Source organism: Anoplolepis gracilipes, chromosome 15 (assembly GCF_047496725.1).
Source record: "Anoplolepis gracilipes chromosome 15, ASM4749672v1, whole genome shotgun sequence".
Taxonomy (NCBI): Eukaryota; Metazoa; Arthropoda; class Insecta; order Hymenoptera; family Formicidae; genus Anoplolepis; species Anoplolepis gracilipes.
This window is the reverse complement of record NC_132984.1, coordinates 2839069-2859450: the sequence shown is the minus strand read 5'-3', so window position 1 is coordinate 2859450 and position 20382 is coordinate 2839069. Positions and strand designations below refer to the sequence as shown.

The following is a 20382-nucleotide window of genomic DNA, read 5'->3' as shown; positions in this document are numbered from 1 at the left end:
TGCGAGGACGCAGCGGCGTCGGCTTCTCTTTCTCCACAACCGTTCTTTTCTTCCCTCATTTTGCCCACTCTCCGGCAAACCCGTTCGCCGAGAGCGAACAACGCAACTTCATCAGAGTGCGAGGCGAGTTTGCGAATGGGCTGGACCAAGGTATCGACCAGCGAATGGCGTACCATGGGCGTGACTTTGGTAGCTACCCGAGGCACAATGCATCTCATGATGTTGCCAGGTTGATGTTGACTCTATCACCAGACGGCGCTGCCTCGAGCATACTCGGGACTGGGGGAGCCGGGTCTCGCCGGCATCCTCACTCCGTATCGCGGCGCCGACTCGTCGGAATCGTCCGCACTCACCTTGGCTGGCGCAGCCGAGCTGGTCCCTCGTCCGGCGCTCCCTTTCTCGCCGTCGCGTCCCGTCTCGTAACACATGGACCCGGGAGGCCATCCCTGCGCAGGCTGGACGTTTCTCCGGGTGTGAACAGGTTGCGTTGGTGCGGTGTGACCGATGGGATTGCTCTAGTGCGCGGTTGCGTACAACGCCAGGTCTATTCTTTTTCGCCGTGTCTTTTTCTCCTTCGATCACGTCGTCGAGACATCGCCAGTGCGTCGGGGCGACATGGACCGCGAGTCGCGGATCTCTGGAGACACGTCGACGGCGCCGATGACAATAGCGGACCTCCAGAGTGCTGATTTGTGAAGTGACATGGGTGTTACTCGCGTATGATAATAATTATTCGCGGAGACACACACACACACACACACACACACACACACACATACTGTTCTCGACTCGATGAAGGACGAGATGCACTCGTAAGAGCTCCCTCCCTCGACTATCCTCCAAGTTTAAGGAGGAATTCGCACTCCTCCTTCCCCGCTACGTTTAGTGTGATATCGGGAGTGTCGCGCGGGGAGAGAAAGAGGAAAAAAAAAAGAGAGAGAGAGAGAGAGAGAGAGAAGAGAAGACGAGGGTGAACTCGCGCGAGTAGGGGTGGAAGGAAGAGAGAACCCGAGCCACAGCGGACGCCATCTCCGCGTTATCGGCAAGCGGATCCCTCGGGACTCCCCCCCGAGCAACATCGGCGTCGCGCACCCTCGGCGGGAACTACCCCGCGACAGCGGCCACCCTGATGGGAGTGTATGAGGAGCGCGCCCCTCCTACCACCGGCATGCACTGGGTGAGTGTCATCCCTGTGTCCGTGTTGCCCATTGGTCGTTTTCGCGCCAGCTGCTCTTCCATTCCGTCGGGGTGGAAGAGAGCACCTCGCCCCGGATCGCGAGTCCGGCGATACCGTCTCCGTAAACATTTCTCCCTATCAAATTCAAGATGGTGAATGTATAGGGCTGCGTACCCTTCCGCGCGAGTACGAATGAATTTTGCAGAGTCCGGTCTGACTTCTTGGTCTCGATTTCTTTCAAGTTTTCGATTGAGGTTCGATTCGCGACGATAATACGGATAAGGAATTTTGATAACGCGAGTCGCGGAGATTTGAAGTTACGGAGATATGAATTTATGAAAATCAGTTGGATTTAATGCGAATTCAAGATATGCGACGGGCCGACGCGAAAGGAGTATTCGAGAGCAGGCGAAACATCCTTTGTCTCATAAAATTACGTTGCTTTGTAAATTAATTTAATAATAACAAGCTATCAACGGCGGAAATTCATTATTAACAAATTACAATTTAAATTAAAATCTGCTCTTCATTCATAATAACTTGAATGTATTATTAATTTACGCGATCCAGAATGAAATATTAAATACAATTGGCGGCTGATGTTCACTAATGTGTAAAACCTTAATAAGCGATCGATAATTATTCGATAATTGAAAGCAATGCGAGATTATGTGGCGAGGTGTGATAACACCATCTACCTTGGAGTAACATTAATTTGCTCTTAATCAACCGGCCGGGACTGCCGTCGTAAGTAACGAGTGCCGCTTGTAAACAAATGTAATTGATTGTTCCTTGTCGTCGATTAATTAAACCGGCGCATTAATCACTCGTGCGCCAATGAACGGAGCAACTGAACGTAAAGTAACCATTGTAAAAAATTAACACAATGTTTCTTCCTTTTATTTCATTGTATACGAACCGCCATTATTTAATCTCATTGTCAGCAAAAAGACCACATCATTTTGAAAATTTTCCAACAATTGTTTATATATTATTATTATATATATTTTACATTTTATATATCGGTCCGCCTTTTATTTCAAATTATTACTTGTGTATAATTAATTGCGAAATTTTATTAAATTTATTTTTGTAGATGTTTCGAAATATATATATATATATATATATGAAAGCTTTTTATTTCGTCAAGAAGCTGCAGCTTCTGATTTGTTTTGAAAAAACGGAAATATTGTATACATATATTAGTATAGAGATATCACGTATCACAAATTTTACGTAGATATGTTCTCAATTTTTTATCTGTCTCTCTCGTTTTCCTTCTTTAAAAAAATTTCTCTCACATAACACATAAATAAATTTAATTCTATTAAAATACATATATAAAAAATTAATTCATTTCATGTAGAATTTATTTAATTTTAAATGGATGATGCATTTCATTATTTTAATCGAGGTAAACATAAGAAACACATGTAAGGAAGATTATATTTTCGAGCTTACATCTAAGAGAGGGAGTCACCACTCTCGATAATTAATTTCCAAATAATCTTTTTTCAATATAAATTAAATAAATTAAATATATACAATATTGTCGATCTAAATCACATTACGATTAAAGATTTTATTATGCTTGCAATAAATATGATATGTTTTCCTGCATTCGTCGAATATTGTGCGGACATTTCGCGCAAAACTTCGTGGCAAGAAAACACCCGTTCAATCGACAATGTCGTCGCCGTCTGATTTGGAAAAAACACATAGAGAGTATCAGCTATATCGTTCGATTCGGCGTCAATTAGTCTCACAGTACGCGAACTTCGTTGCGAGGCTGTTGAAACGCGAAAAACGCCTGGCTAGAGAGAAAAAGAGAGGGAGAGGACGATTCGTTGCAGCTTCGTTGATGAGATAAGGCCATCTTGCTGCGAATGTGTCTGGCCGCGATAGCGCGCCGCGCTTGTGACGTCCGTATAATTTATTACTCCGCCGAGATTATATCCGCGCCGCGCCGCGCCGTCCGTCGCCGGCCGAAGCGTCCGACGTTTAACTTTGCACTCGAGGCCCCAACCTGGTCGGTTTCATCGCTGCACTTGTTGTTGACGTTATCACTCTTGTCCGTTATTTCATAAATGGATATACACAGAGGGAAAGAGAAATATATTTGGCCGAATTCAAGCCGGATCATTCGGAGAAATAACAGAGACGCAAATATTTTTTTATATAGATGCAAAGTCAGCTATATGAAAATGTCACTTGTCAATATTAACATATTATCACTCTTGACTTCTGAACATGATGATACATAATTCCACAAAATTAAGCGTCCATATTTTTCTAAAAAAAAAAATAAAAAAAAAGAAAAAAAAAGTAGCGATCGCTCTGTGACATATCTCGTGTAATATCGGAACTAGTGTCTCGAAATATGTGCAATTTCTGATTAAATTAATTTTGTAAATTGATTGATGTAATCTTAATACATATTTCGGAAGCAGGTCGTGACAGTTAACTAAGAGAGAATGGTTCTAAGGACATGTTTTTTTTTTTTTTTTATATTTAGGATGTGCTCGAATCATATGCGTGCCGCGTATCAAGGCGGCGATAAATATAACATTTATTCGTATATTAAAAACATCGGATCCGAAAAACACGCACTCTCGTCGAAAATTTCATTCATTCGACTCAATTTCTTGATAGGATAAAATTTTCTCGATGAAAATTTGCGCCGACAATTATGAAAAAGGGAAAAACACGATAAAACGGCAGATGGCAATGAAAGTAGAAAATCTTACGTGAGTTATTTCTAATTAATTGTAGATATTAAAGAGAAGATAAACTGGAATGAAACATCTCATTCGTTTAAATAATTCGATAATCATGAAGATACGCGACGTGGAAAATTAATAGCGATAGAATTAAGTTTTCGAGATATAGATAAATGATAAATCCTTGATTTTAATTAAACTGTGTGTATCTTGAAGGAAAATTAATTTTCTTATAAAAAAATTCAACCTTTCAGGGATTTAAGGTGTTAAAATCAATAAAACTTTTTACACGACGGTTTTAATGCGATTATCACGCGGTTCTTTCTCGATTGCCGATTGTCATGTCGTGTCACGCATCGCACTTAATTTACCTCGATCAGAGGGAAGGCAGATTTTAGGTGCCACGATGTTCGCGTGCCGGAATCATTTAGCATGCAAGCGCGCATTGAATGGCGTCGATGAGCCGCACGCAAATCTGCACAAAGCATTTAAATTTAACGGGACATTAGATGTGTGTAAGATATAACTATGCGCACACAAAATAACAAGATTCTTAGCTTCACCTCTAAACTTGCATCTATTTTTATATATTTAGGCACCTCTTTAGAGTATTTTAATGCATATCGTCTAACACGCTCCTTCTCTTCAGAAAGACATAAATAATGGCATTCCTCTCGATCTACATGTTTTTAGAAACATTAATATTTTGCAATATGTAAATTCCTTCGTATGAAAAAAAATTGAGGCTTAACTGTCAAGATTTTTTCTTCTCAAGGATCCGAAAAATCTGTGATTTCTAGAAGTCTATTTTTATTTATTGCACAAACAAAGCGCACTCTTTATGATTTCTTCTAATATACATACATGTACTATTGAGAATTTAATATAATTGAATTGTATGATGTAAGCGTCCCTATATATATATATATATATATATATATTTATATATATAAAATAATTGGTCGATGATTCTCGTGGAATGCAAGAAGCGAGGATGATGCCCATCCGAAGGGGGACCGCTAATCTCTCGGGGTCAGGTCGCGATTCTTGGCCTCCTCGGTATGCGACACCCGCCGCTTCCAGCGTGTCAACAGAACTCCGTTTATCAGAGTGATCGAAAAAGGAGGGAGGGTGGGAGGGAGGGAGGGAGGGGAGAAGAGAAAGAGACATATTTAAAACCTCGAGACGGAACGGTAACGAATATTTTTCAGGCGCTTCATGTTTCGGCCGTAATAGAATAGGTTTGAAAATATAATCGTGATTTATGCATGCATCGCTTTTCATTCGTGATTTATGTAGCACGCTCGCGCAGCTATTTTTATCGATTATAAATGAGGATGAGAAATGGATAAGAGAGAAACAATGACGATTAAACGTAAGGTGAATAGATAAAAAAAATATATGCTTGCTTTATTTGCAAAAGTATGACGCGTATTAAATTTCTACACGTATAAAATTATTCATACAAGTTCTAAATTTCCTGATAGAAGGAGAAAGAGAGAGAGAGAGAGAGAGAGAGAGAGAGAGAAATTTTAAGTGTTACATATAAAGAGGAAATATCAACATGAGAAATTACTTCGACATGAATGCGTGGGTCGCTTGATAAATGAACAATCTGTTGAGATTATTAATTGATTCTTCTCGTTGGGGATATTTAATGAATAAAATTGGCAACTCGTACGTGAAATTATAATAAACTTGCGCGCTGTACCATCGATATATTCTTCAGGAAACGGTCTAATAATACCTTCTAAGTGGAGCGCGAATCAACGATCCGACTAATTTGCAACGTCGTTTAGACGTCACTGTTGTAAAGAGACAACGTTTTGGCTTAAGAAATAATATCAAAAGAGCCACCTTGCGATAACGCAAGCGATATATCCGTCGAAAATCGTCGAAAATCAGATAAATTGAGCTCTCGCAGAATTAAATCGTGCTACTTATTCAATCTGTCAAACATTCAGTATGTTACTATTTATATCATCCCAAGTTTGCAACAGAAAACTGTAGTTTACTAAATTGATAATAAATAATGCGAAGGTTTGGAGATATTAGAATTGGAAAATCTCGCATTTCTTTATTTTGTGTTATATACCTCTAAAATTCGAATAAATATGTTTCTTATTCTTAGTTTAATTTATTTATTTTTTTTTTTTTTAAGTTGAGTCATAAATCAATTTTTTTTTTTTTTTTTTTTTTATATTCTTTAGTTTTTCCAAATGACTGCACATATTTAACTTTCCAAGTCTGTTTGATGTGAGTTTTGCTCCACTGACATCTTTAAAATATCGTCGTCAAAATGAGAAAAGCGCCTTGTCGCTTTTAAAGTAATGCCTTTGAAACAAAAATTTACAGAGGACATTCTTTCACGAGTAATATTACATATGTTTTCAATCATCCCTGTAGCACTTTTCTTGTTTGGGCTGCCAAACCATCGTACGGCGAATACTTTTAAGTTTCTTAATCCCACTTTACGTCATAATTTTCAAGTTTCAAAAGCCGACTCGAAAATAAGAGACTGCCAATAGCGTGATTCATTTGAGAGTTTTTGGAAGGTCACGTGTTTGCTACCGCGTCGAAAATTAATTATGATTCAACTCAATAATATTTCCGATCGAGAGAAAGATAGAGGTCGTCGTACAGTGATCTCGCAACATGAGATGCCATGTGTTTGACGATATGGTAGCGCGTCTATTCGGTATTTCTGGTCAGCCTGGCCGATTGGTAGCCCGCAATGGCGACGCGGAGAAATACAGATAACCGAGCAACTTATCGGCTCTCCACGATGTTAAGCGTCGCCCACGCGTGTTTTGAGAGAGAAAGAGAGAGAGAGAGAGAGAAAAAAATCGCGGCCGACGCGATGGACGAGGCTGTTTGTTGTTATCGTTATCGTTGGCCGAGCAAGGGAAGCTGATACCAGTACACGTGCCACTCTTTGCCTGCGTAAGCCACCGAGGGCTACCAAACAATATAAAATATCACATGCTCCTAGTTTTAACCTAACACACTTTTCTGAAAAACGAGTTTTGTCATCAGGTCCCCCAAAAATATCACCTTCTTCCGCTTCTTATATTTTATATGAAAAAATTTATTCTCTTCTGAGGGAAAGATGAATATCTTTTGCATTCTCTCTCTCAAAAAAAAAAAAAAAAAAAAAAGCAGTTTTATTAAAGAACACACACATTATTATTTACGACCCAAGTATATCGAAGCGTTTGCGTTAATCTATCGACGAGCTCCACCAACGCCGGCGACATTGCTGCGCCATTGATATCGAGGACGACGAGCTATCCCGATAACTTTTTACCCGTCGTTGTCGATGCCTAAAGAAATTTCGCTGACTCAGCCGTAGCCAGCCGGGCTTCTTCATCGGGCTCGCGCGCTGAAAAAAAAAAGAGAGCCAAGTTACAATTTACTGCGATAACGCGCTGTATCTCGGTAGGTCGTGACGTAAGGTTATCGTGCATGCTTTTCCGTAGTCGGATCGCATTCGGTCTTTGCATTTTCAAACAAATTACCGTTCGTGACCGGCACGACGGCTTCATTTTTCAAGCTCGCCGCACTGCGTAACGTTTGTTAACACTGGCTAACTTGATCCTACATTGTTGTTTAGTATCAGATTTTCTAACGAAAAAACTTGACAAACTGAGACCATTATATATAAATTACGTTTTATCGAAGAAGGCGCTTAAAATTCGAAGGGTAAAAATAACGCGTGTAAATCGTGCAAAATTAAATCTTTATCTTTTAATTTCGGGAAAATTGCCTGCGTTTATCGTAAGCAAAATTTCCGATGGAAAACATGTAAAGATTATTGCGATTTTTGCGAAATTTGATACTATTTAATAATTTTTTTTTTAAATTTAATTATAATATCTTTTATCTATCTCTCTTTATCTCTTGTTTTACGATTTTCATGTAAAATTAACGACACTCGAACAACACTTGAACCTTACACGGGAAATGAGCACGTGACAAAATCGATGTTTTCATTTCAGGAAAGAAATTAAATTACGTAGCAACATTCAAATTCACGCTATTAAATCATCACGGGCATGCATTCTCGTTGAGTGCACATTTATTATTTTTCATGCTTTTTTTTATTACGAAAATTTTAAAACTCTCTCAATTATCGCGTTGCATTCGGATCGCAAATATATATGTATAAATAAAAATAAGGCAACAAGCAGGCAGGTAGGAGACAGGATGTCGAGAGTTTCTGCCGAGTCCGTCAGCCGAGCCACATTTCTGGCGACATTCTACTCGTTTCCGTCCCGACATCTCGCGATCGCGGATTCTACGCACGCGTTATTTACTCCGCGGTTTCGCGAAAATGAGAAGAGAGGCAAAAGAGAGAGAGAGAGAGAGAGAGAAAAAAAAGAAGGAAGGCAAGCGCATGCACTCTTGTGCAAGCTTCGCCGCCGGTGAAAGTCTCTTTGCAGTCCGCGAGAGCTCGTAGCCGGACCGCTCTCGAGATATGGATAAGGATCTTGAGGATCGATCGCGCACGCTCTCGTGAGAAATTTATTGGCCGATTGCGTCGGCTGTCCTTTCGCGTATTGTCTCGCCGAGAATTCGCGATCGATCTCACATTCGGAGATTTGAAGGTGTCTTACGTAATCGTTATTTTGCCGGAATTATAAAATAACTCTACGAGCGTATTATCTGTCATCCAATAGTATCGTAACTGGTATCGGAAATGAGTCACGCCGGCAATTGAATTCATTTCGAGATGTAAGACCGTATTGGAATTTCCGCAAAAATTACGATAACCCGATTCGCGCAAATAATTCGCGATGCTTCTTAAGCTTAACGAGCCTGTTACCGCACGCGACGGCGGTTTGTTGGATATAGGATAGGAGAATGTGCGAGATAGACGTACGCTTTGAGGAAGGCGCATTCCTGTAATACCTTTGTTCCGACCTGATCCCCGTTATATAAGGAACAACAACGCGCACGTAAAGATTACGTCGCGCTATGCGAAGGCGACGGTTAAGCAGAGCTGGGGTAAAATTAGCGATTCCGATCACGTTCCTCGCGGCAGTTAGGATGATACGATCGTTCTACGTGAACTTTACTCCATACTGTCATATAATAAGAGGATTGTCTCTTTTACGTTTATTAGGTGATTGTGCAATTGGGAAAATTTCCAACGGAAAATATGTAAAGATTATTGCAATTTTCGGAAAATTTAACACTACTTAAACACTTTTTGTTAATAAATTTTTAAATAGATTTTTAAAAAGATTTACTGAGGGTGTAGTCAAGAGGTTGTTGGTTTTGAAAGATTTATGATTCAAAAGAGATATTGAAAATGAAAAGTACGTAAAGAAATAAATTGAAAAATTTGAGAGAAAGAGAGAGAGAGAGAGACGACGAGAGAAGGCAGCTCGTAATTTATGTCTACGCAAGATCGGCGGGTGCGTTGAACACTTGAAACATAGCGGTTGCTCGGATTGGCCGCCTTCGGGTACCTTATAGGGTCGGGCACATGCGCGCTGAGCCTTACGACATCCATCAGAGACGACCGGCTACTACCATCGCTGGTGTGTGTTACTCTTTCTCTCTTGCACGTTTGTTTCTTCCCTCTGGTGACAGCGGCGGTTGCAACCCGTCGTCACTTTGCCGGCTTTGTCCGATCGCCGATCGGTCCTCCCCGGTCTTCTCTCTTTCTCCCGGATCTTTCGCTTCCTCTCTTCTCCCTTCCTGCTGGTCCTTTCAATCCTTCTTCATCTCCCTTATTTTCTTATTTCTCTTAGTATCTTTATCTTGTTTTTCTTTGAAATTTTCTCACACTTTCGTTTTCCTGTATATTTTATCCTCATCCGTTTGTTCTTTGAACAGTATTTTCTTTATTAATCTATTTTTTTTTTTAAATTATATGTATTACACATTTGCATAATCCGCGATAAACTGCTCTTAATAATATTATTATTCACGAAGGAAAGTAATAATTTCTAGAAAGAAAAACAACAGATTTTTCGCCGAACGTGACGTAAGAAGTTTAAATTTGCATCCTACTCGTATGCACCGGGTTCGGCTTTCATGACGAAACACGCGCGCCGATTCGATGCGCCAACTAAAAGTGTCGATATGTCGATTTGTTCCAGCAGCCGCCCAGCACGCAGGAGCGTGGCAGCGGCTTGGCTGTGGGGCGCCAAGGGGGACCCGGAAACGCGGGGGGACCCGGTGCGGTGGACCAGGCGCGAGATCTGAGCCCCTGCCTGCCAGCGTCGATGGGCGATGCCGCGCGACCGACCACTCTACCGTGCAGCCCTCCCGCCGCCCATCATCACGGGCCCGTGCATCAGACCCACTGCGGTACCAACAACAACTGTTACGACAGCTCGACCACCCCCTACGAGTCGCGGGACTACGATTCTCCCGGAGGTATTATTCTGTCAAAAGAGAAGAACTTATACTCGGGGAAGAGGGATCTTAAAATTTAACCCTTACTTCGCACCGGTGGGTCATTTTGTTCATGCAATTTCTATCTAGCAGTATCAGTTTCTCGAAAATGATGAGCAAATTATTTTTCAAATTTATTATTTTAATCTTATTTAAAATAATTATACGGAATAAGGGTTAATTTTACCTCACTGTAAGTGCCTGTAAAATTTTCCATTTTAATTTAAAGAAAAATAAAAATCTCTTTTGCACTTGTCTCCATAAATTATGAGATTAATTGATTTCGATCATTTTGTATGAGAGACTAAAATGTGAGAAAGCAACAAATAAAGACTGGAATTAACAATTATATTCCGACGTTACAGCGGGTGGACAGGAGTATAGAGGTAACTTCGAGAACGCCAACGACCTGAGCATGCCGTCGCAGACCGCGCACCACCACCATCACCATCATCATCATCACCATCATCCCCATCTGCAGGTGCAGGAGCAGCAGACCACGACGGAGCACTTGCACGCTGTTCCCAAGCTCGAGCCGCCTCCAACGCCACCCGCGCAATCCGAGGACGTCCCCGGGGTGGTTTGCGCGGGATGCGGCCTCAGGATATCCGACAGGTTCTACCTTCAGGCGGTTGACAGGCGGTGGCACGCCGCGTGTCTCCAGTGCTCGCACTGCCGTCAGGGTCTCGACGGGGAGATCACGTGCTTCAGCCGTGACGGGAACATCTATTGCAAGAAGGACTATTATCGGTGAGTGAGCATTTAAATTTAAATGTCTTATCTTTGCGATTAGCTCTCTCATCTTGTGACGTAAGAGGGAAAAAGAATTTAATCGACGCTGGTCTTAGAAATTGGCGCAATAGATTTTTTATCAGATAAAAATAATCGGCCGAACGTGCGTAAATCGGTCGACTTTCCAGAATAAAAAAAGAAATTGTGCTGCTTGATAATGTTTGAAATTGCACTGTGGATTTTAAGAGTGTATTTCTTCTTATTTGAGAATTATTTAATTTATCTCTCTTAATGTAAAAGCAAGAGTTGAAAACTTACAATTAGTTTCCTTGGCAAACAATCTCATCGATGCGATTGCTTAGCAATTTCGTCCTATTTTGACGGGACGAGGCCGCGGCTTGTTACGAAAATAGTCATATTATTTTCTCGCGAGCAAGTCAAGCGCGAAGTAATTTCTGCGATTCCAGGGCCGAGAATCCAAAGACTCGTTCTGAAAATGCGTCGCGCCGCTTCTTGCGTAATTTACGTTCCTACGCTCATTGTTTCGGTCGTTATACCAATACTCGCAAATAGCTAAAAATTACGGTGCATTATAAAAGATAATGCAAAACGCAATCTTTGAGCGGATTTCTCTTCGCGCGAGAGTTCGTTGTTTTTTTTCTTTGAAGAAGAAATATTCGATACTTGCGAATATTTTTCTCGAATTTTTCAAATAGGTATTTAATTTTTACAAAAAAATAGAGCGATAAAAGATTAGCTAAAAACGTCGAATGACTTATTTAATTTTCATTTATGGGAATTTTTTTATCAGTGAGTGTAACTTTCGTCAGATATCCGAAGATATTTGATACTTAAAAAACGAAGGTTTCTATCTTCGTTCAACTTTTAGTGAGTGACAAAGATAGACTGACGCTGCCAGCGCTAATAACATCTTTCCGAGCGAACCCTTGAGATTTACAATTAGTGAAGTGTAACGTCACATATTGCGTTTGGGTGCCCTCGGGTCTTTCCGGATCGTTTTCGACACTTAAAAATTATGCAATATTTTAATATTTATTTTCTCGGTCTATTTGCATTAAAAAAATTCCGAAAAAAAATTACAATAAAAGTCATATATAAACTATTAAATATAATTGTTTTTTTAAATTATGCAAATTCCCTATTGGGAATTTTAAATATCTTTAATTTATATATAATTCTTAGACACACAGTGAAAATGATTTTTGTCGATCCAGAAAATGTTTGATGAATAACGTAAACGAGCCAAGGCCGAAATGTAATCCGTATTGACAGTCGTTCGAGACGTGTTGTCATACAGGGCCGTAACAGAAGGCCGATCGATGACGTGTTGAGGCCCTGCCGGGTCTCACACGGTGTCGATTGTACGTACGTTGTCGCATCTCGTAGGTATGGGCCAACCTTTACGTACACGCTCCGCGGACTAATGGTCACGACTCGACCATTTACCTCCGGCGGAGTGTTGATTGTCGATAAGTAAATCACCTTTGATCTACATTCAGAAGGCGGCGGATGTCGATGTTGCATGCGAATCGCATATTCGGCGTCGTTCGAAGTGCACTCGATCGTTCCAAAGTGACCTCGTCAGGCTACGTCTTGATTGTTAGCAATTTATCGAGTTCTCAGACTGTTTTTTTTTTATCGTTGAATATTTAAAAAAATATTTTATAAATCTTTATAATAGTTAAAAATATTTTTCTTCTTTTGAAAGTCTATAATAATTACAAATATATATTTTTTTAATTACACCTCCCTCCGTGTAATGATTGCAAATAGAAATGATGAAGATAATACTATAGATAGCATTTAGTCTGACTCTATTCGGTGCGCTTCGTAATGACTTTACACATATGTTGTGTGTTAAGATTTTAATTCTCTGCTGTTTATAAATTACGGCGGTTGGAGAGAAAGCACACCAACAGACGCATCTCCCTGTGCATTATATAGATTTAATTTCGGTGTCCGCCATTGCGGCGTCGTCACGCCACGAGCTCATCAATTATGTGGCTTCATCGGTGTCTCCTTAATGTCTTATCGTCTTAAAATCGTCGCGAACGAACATAACTCGGCCGCTCGTTCCGTCGCAATTTCGGGAACTGCCTCTTCCCTTCCTCGCTGCGCCTCTCACAAAATCGCATTAGCCGATCTTAGAGAGGGTGAACCCGAGATCCTGGGATAAGCAGCTGGTTTCGTCGGACGCGTGCTCGCTCGTCGCCGTCGCCGTCGCCGTCGCCGTCGCCGTCGCTGAGAAAGAGAGAGAGAGAGAGGCGAGGACGGAAGAAGGACGAGAGAGTCGCATGCGTGCAGAGAAACTGAATTAGCCAGCGCTCGTCACTTTCGGCGACTCGGTTCGTTAGGTAACCGATGTGATCTTAATAGCGTAATAATGTAAATAAATATATATAATAAGTTTTTATTTGTGTGGACGAGAGATAGAGTGATTTGCGAAAAGACATGAGATTTGCCGAATTATATAGTTGCTCATCCCTCCCCACACTAATTTCATTCGCAATAATAACGATATAATGACAACTCTGACTCTCTCGTTTTTGTCTCTCGCATTAGCTTCACCCCATATTCTTCAATGTGTACTCAAGGAAGGAGGTTTTTTTTTTTTTTTTTCTGTTATCACGATTTTGTATACGTTTTCTCATTCGGGAGACCCGGGAGTTCTCGCATTCACACGTCGCGCACTCTTGCACGCGAACTCCGTCGTCATACGAGGTCGAGAATGGAATGGCATAGACATCCCGTCACGACACGCTTTTAGCCCAAAGCCTTGTGCCTTATCTTGCCGCTCCGCATGCGCGCATCGTGTGTTTGCGACGACCGGTTGTTATTAGTGTTCTGCCGTAACATCCGTTCGAATATTTCGGGGAAAAGAGGGGGTAATGATTTGTAGGTGTTATTGACTACAAGGATTTTTTTTCACCGACGAATGTCTTCTAAAAATCCGCAAAAATCCGACGTATTAGAAAAATATCTGTTTTTAATAATAAATGCGGAGACAGGATCCAGTATTGCCGAAGGTTGGCGCCATGCACGTCGGCGATTCTTAAAACGAGTCATTCTCTTTCCGGGAGAAGAATGCGAATATCGCCGCATATTACATGTCGAAAGTACCTCGTCACCTCGCGTGTTACCTCGGCCCGCCCGGGTGGCTTCGTCGTAAAAATTGCCTGCCCGTAAAGAGATCGTTGCACGCCGAGGAAGCAAGAGCTTCCTGAACTCAACTCCGTTTCTTTCTTCCTCCTTCCCTTTTGTTTCTCTGCCCCGCTGCCTCTCTCTACTCCCTTCCTCTTCTTGCTGTATATTTTTCTCGAGCGCGCCCTCGTCGTGCTTCGATCCGCGTCGCTCGGCGAGATATACATTTGCTGTTAATCGAGCCATGAATGGCAAAAACACAGAGTTGCAAGCATTTCCGAAGGTGTAACAGACACATTAAAATCGAAATATTAAAGAATCTAAAATTTTAATGTCTCAAGAGATGCTCAGAGATTTAAATTCGCTTCCAGTTTCGATGTTGCAAAATTAACGTCATTTTCAGTTTTTATTTTTCTTTTCTATAAATATTTTGAGATAATCCCATATCGATTTTTTTCTGAATATTTATCAACGAAAGACACAAAAAAAATATTTTTTTATTAATCTCGAATAAAAGCTCAATGTAAAAAAAAAAAATGAAATTAAGAAATGGCTTTTTTAACATGTTTCTTTCGAGGTTCAATCATCAAACTTTTAGAAAATATTCTTTTTATATATCTGCTACGGAATAAAGTACAACACCTTTTTTTCACCACCGGTTATTTATGACATTTGCATCGGATAACCACGTGGGACGCCGGACGCGCATAATTTACGTATGGCAGTGCGAAAAAATGAGTATCGCGCGATGATTGAATCCTTGTAGAGAAATCCCGCGTGTGACCTCTCCAGATAATACTTCACATTGATGTTGTTAATTTGTTACGCTCTCAATGTGTAATTATAAAAAAAAATTGGATTAAATGTAAATTAATTCAGAGAGTTTACGTTTTACAAATAAATGCCTTGCACCGTAGCAAGAAATACGCGGGAATACAATACGTGATTATTATTACGACTGTTATCGAGATTCCAGGAAGTTGAATCCGATTCTCGATAAATTCCCCGCGTCTGATCTAATTAATTAAGCTTTCACTGCACCTCGCGTCATTTATCGCACAATGCTAATTTTTCCTCTTAACGAGTAACAGATATTATTTGCGATCATTCCTTCGTAGTAGTGGCATAATCATCCGCACGCTCATTCATTACTAATTTCACGAGGCACTTAACGTATATAACGCACGCGCACGTCGGTGCATTTACCTTCTCCCGCACACATGAGAACGGAGAGGAGCATCGAGAATGGCGGAATTCAGATGTAGACAGACACCGGATCTGGAATCGTGTATCTGCTCATTCATTAAACGCATTAAGTGCGATTTATCAGCGATCAACAGTATAGACACGCTTCGATTCCCACCTGCATCTAATGTAACCTTGGCGAGCGGAGCGGAAAGGTAGAAAAAAGTGCCAAGGAAAAGAGAACGATGTAATTGAGGAATCCGTGGTTTCTCTCGAATATTAATTTGTTTCAGGTAATCCCTTCATTTTTCATTCTTTTCATCTCCTTTACTTTTTTTCCACCTCTTTCGAATCTTCGGGGATTTAATAAACGCGATCGAATCTTTGGGTTCTCGAAATCTCGCATATTCAAGAGAGAGAGAGGGAGAGAGGGAGAGATACTTTTATTTATAAATTTTTGCGGTACTTGGAATATTGCGATATTTCATTTTGAAAACTTTGAAGCACCTTCTAATCGAGATTGTTCAATCTTATTAAAACTTATAATTCTACCCGTTGAATCCTCTTGAATCTCGATCGTTATCAGCAACGGGGATCTTGTTAAAGGGACGCGAAAACAAGTTTCTCGCGAATTCTGTCATCGGCGACGATCGTCGGACGCTGTTTCCGCCGTGGAAAGTGGTCGTCTTAAATCAACGGCTCGCAAAGAAAATAGCGAGTGGTAATTGAGCCATAACCCTCGGCCGGCGAACACACAAATATTTCAGCGCCAGGAGTCCGCTCATAATTTAGCCCTTATAATTAAGATGCGCCGGTAACTTGCTGGAAGCACTTTGCTTTCGTTGCATCCGCAAGACTCCCGTTTCGATAGAACGACGAGCGATATCTCGATGATTTACTAAAATAAACCTAATCCGTGCTCTCTCTCTCTCTCTCTTTCTCTCTCTCTCTCTCTCTCTTATTATGGAATTTAAAGAATAAAAAAACTCTCTTGAATTAAATTAGTAAAAATGTCATTGATTAAAGCAACCACACAAGATTTCAAAGATGCAGTGAGTATTTTAAATTATATATAACAGCTTGTCTTTAATAAACTGAGTTTGAAGAAAAAACGCTTGTAACTACATCAATATAATTAAATATTAGAGTTGCGAATGTTAATAATTAAATCGTATAAAACAAGTTTTGTAAGTCAAACTAAATTAAAACATACGCGATAAAAAACTCGATGACAGGTCGACACGTAAATAAGCATGTTATTTGACAGCTTCGTTGATGTGCAATACATAAAAAATCTGAAAGATGTGAAAAAAGTATCGACATATTTTGTTTTAAGTTTTTATACAGCCAACATTTTTCATAAGATAAAAAAAGCATAAATATGTATATATGTATATATATTGCTTATGTTATTGATATTAATATTGATTGATTGATAGAATTGATAATCAATCTACTGATAATTTTTATTTTATTCGTTTGTATCTCTAAAATATCCTATCTCTTCTAAAAAGATGTGCGGAAATAATGTATAATACGAAAATAAATGCATAATACGAAAATCATTGTCAAGATTTAATTAACTGATAAATAACGCGATATCGTTTAATTTTTAACGAATACGTTACGCTATATATGCATTTTGCTGAGAGAATAAAAATAATTTTGTCACTTGACATTCTGGACACGACGCATAATTCTCTTTTTCATAATAATTTTAATTATTCTATTAATAAATAAAAGTTATAATTGCGTAAAATTCACAAGGAATATTTTATTAAATCCGCATTTGTCACATAATTGTATATAAAATTTAATCGATAAATTATTTTAATAAACATTAAAATCGCTATTTAAAGTGCGTGTTTAATATAATATATATTGCATGCTTTACGCAATTACCGCGTGATTTTTATTTCAATTGGATAGGTAATCAAAATCACTGAGAAATAATCGCAACACAACTTTGTCCAGAATGACAAGTGACAAAATTGTTTTTATTTTCTGAACAAAGTATAATACATAAGAATGTAAAGTGTTCATTAACAATTAAATGGACTGCAATTACGATATCGTAATTATTATTCAATTAATTAAATCGACATTGATCGGCGCGATCGACATTGTGCTATAATAATTATGATATTCGATAATTTTCGTATTATGCACTTGTTTGCATACATTGCTTCTGCACAATGCTTTAGAAAAACACGTGGCATAGTTTTAACGAATTTTATATCTCAAGTGTTGACATTTACGAGTTATTTATATGCGTGTAAATATTATAAAAATCTCTAAATTATACTTTTTAGAAGAGATACAGGATGTTTTAGAGATGTGCAAACAAATAAAATAAAAATCACCGGTGGATTAATATTAATACATGTCAGTTAAAACGTTATTTTATTGTTGAGAATTAAAACAACATAAATAACGTTCGCACTTATTTTTCTTGCGGAAAATTTTCAGAATTACACCGATGTTAAAATCGCGTGTAACTAAAACGTATGAAATTTTGTGCAACTAAATTGAGACGTAACTCGCGTGCACGCGATCAGAAAGTCGATGACAGGTCGATGTGTAAATAAACATGTTATTTGGCACCTTCCGGTGCGATGTGTGCGTTACGTAAAAAACTGATAGTTGTGAAAAAACTATCGGTATATTTTATTTTACTTTTTATCTGTGCATGTATGCATCCGAGCTCACGAAAGCCGAGCCGCGCTCGTTCGAGCATGCCTTTTTTAGAAATTAGAGATAAGGAAGACGCGAGAAGGATGAGAATGGGATGCGAGAAGAATGAAGAGATTAATCGGGAAACGTCAATAAAACGCGAGATATCGCGCGAGTGGACCAATGTAATAGAAGCTGATTTTCCCATTGGATCGCGAGATCGAGATCGACCGTGATTATTGGCCGCGACTCCACGCGAATTATTTAGGTCAGATCCTGACCTAAATAGTCCGCGCGGATTTGTGACGTCATTAGACGAACAGTAATACGTCGGCCAAAAAATCATATTAAATCTCTCTCAAGCAATGATATTTCTATTATTAGAATATGAGATAATAAATCGATTATGATAATTAAGTCTCGCTCGAGCACTCTGCGCGGATTATTTAATACGTGTCAATATATATATTAAAGATCCTCTTGTCCGCTCCTCTATTATTATTTCAAATAGATATTTGTTTATATTTATTGAAATGAAATATTCAAATACGGTGTAGCATGTTTGCTAACAATTAAACGGATCACATTGTGATGTGTGTTTGTCATCGAATTAATTAAATCAGCGCGATTGACATTGTACTGCAATATTCGGCAATAACTTTCACATTATGCACTTGTCGCGTACGTCACTTCAGATAAACATGACAAGTTTTAATGAATATTATATTTCAAATGTTATATTCGTGAACAAAAAATTTCCTCAGTTTAAAGATTTAAATAAAATAAAAAGATCCATTATTCGTAAGAAAAATATCTTCATTTATTAAAAAGAACCTTTCGGCAATGATTAGACCTTAGTAACGATAACGGGATTAAGCGTTATCTCGCGAGGATCTCCGCGTCTCTCCCGGAATTTCGATGCGGAGAGAGAGAGAGCGAGAGAGAGAGAGAGAGAAACGTGGCCGGGAACATAAATATGACGACGGAGTCACGATCCTGGCCGACCCTGACACACGTGCTGCGGCAACGACGGAACGAGCAGGGTAACATAATACGCACGCAACGGCCGACCGGCTCGGGCGGCTCTCGCAACGTAACGCATCGCGGGGACATGCATAATCGGTAGCCATTCCGGTGTCGCGCGATATCTTCTCTCGGTCCTCTTCTTGGGTCACCGGTAAACACCGAGATACATGTATGCAAGGTTGTTCCTCCTCGCGATAACTGTACAGCGTGATTATTTTGAAACTTTTTTGGGAATTTGAGAAAATGAGGTTTTATATAATTACATAATTATTATTATATAATTATTAAACAATTTTAGAAATTTTCGTATTTCTACAGTAATACAGAGGTATCAAAGTTCTCTGTAAATCTGCGAAATCTTGAATTGCTTGAATATTAACCCTCAAACTGAACACGTGGCTCTTTCGTGTCCGTGCCATTTTTGATCCATTATTGTTAAAAAAAAAAAAAAAAAATATTAATAAAATCTCGAGGTTGGAAACTTATCCAAAAAAAGGTTTGTGTCAAGAAGGGACTTATGTGTCAATTTTTTTTAGAATCTTCTAAGTAATTTTAGAGTACAAAAATTAACTCGGACTCCAGTTACCCACGCGTTCTGGGTTACGGTGCCGAAAAAACGTGTTCAGTTGGAGGGTTAAAATTATGAGACTGCGATATATTATTTTCCTATTTGTACAAAATTTTAATGAATTAAAATTTAAATTAATTTTAAATAAATAAACTTGTGTGTCGGAAATAGATTATATCAACGACCCTTTTATAAACAGCTTTCGTAAACGGTGACAATTATGAGTTGGTTGAGACATCAAAGGTATCTTCGGGGTATTTTTTTCTGGAAATTCTTAAACGGGTGAATTATGTCCGCTCAGCTGGAACATGGCCAGTCTCTTTATTACGGACGACGGGACACGAGTGATCGGTGCGATATCTCCTCGATGTAGTAGATCTCGTGAGATAGCAGGGTAGGAGGGAGGGGCAGGGGGACGCGTTTTTGTGTATATACGGTGACACCTGCACGCGCGGGGCCCCACTTCAAGCATCACCAGGGAGAGAATGCGAAGGGAAAGACGCGCTCCTGCTCTTCCTCGACGATATACCATAACTCGCGTTATCAGATTCACGGACAATGGCGCCCCGCTAGCATCCGTTTGTCCGTCCGCACCAGCGGACACCCTCGCCAAATTAATTCGGCGAAATGGCGACGTCAAGCATGTACTTACACCGTGCTGGTAGCACACGCTGTCTCTCTCTCTCCCTCTCTCTCTCGCGCGCGCGCGCAAAATATTTCGCAACTTTACA

The 20382-nt window shown here is 39.7% G+C and overlaps 1 protein-coding gene across 2 annotated transcripts in view; it reads left to right on the top strand.

The window, feature by feature from the left end:
- Nucleotides 1-301: 301 nt before the first annotated feature.
- LOC140673754 (protein apterous-like) overlaps nt 302-20382 on the top strand; it is a 33949-nt gene continuing 13868 nt past the window's right edge. The window contains exons 1-3 of one of the 2 annotated variants that reach the window (XM_072906885.1): nt 302-1177; nt 10011-10287; nt 10671-11055. In XM_072906885.1, the coding sequence (XP_072762986.1) occupies nt 1130-1177; nt 10011-10287; nt 10671-11055 (710 nt within the window). In that variant the 5' untranslated portion in view covers nt 302-1129. Of the gene's footprint in view, nt 1178-10007; nt 10288-10670; nt 11056-20382 lie in introns of both variants that reach the window. The other variant, XM_072906884.1, reaches the window with a different exon arrangement.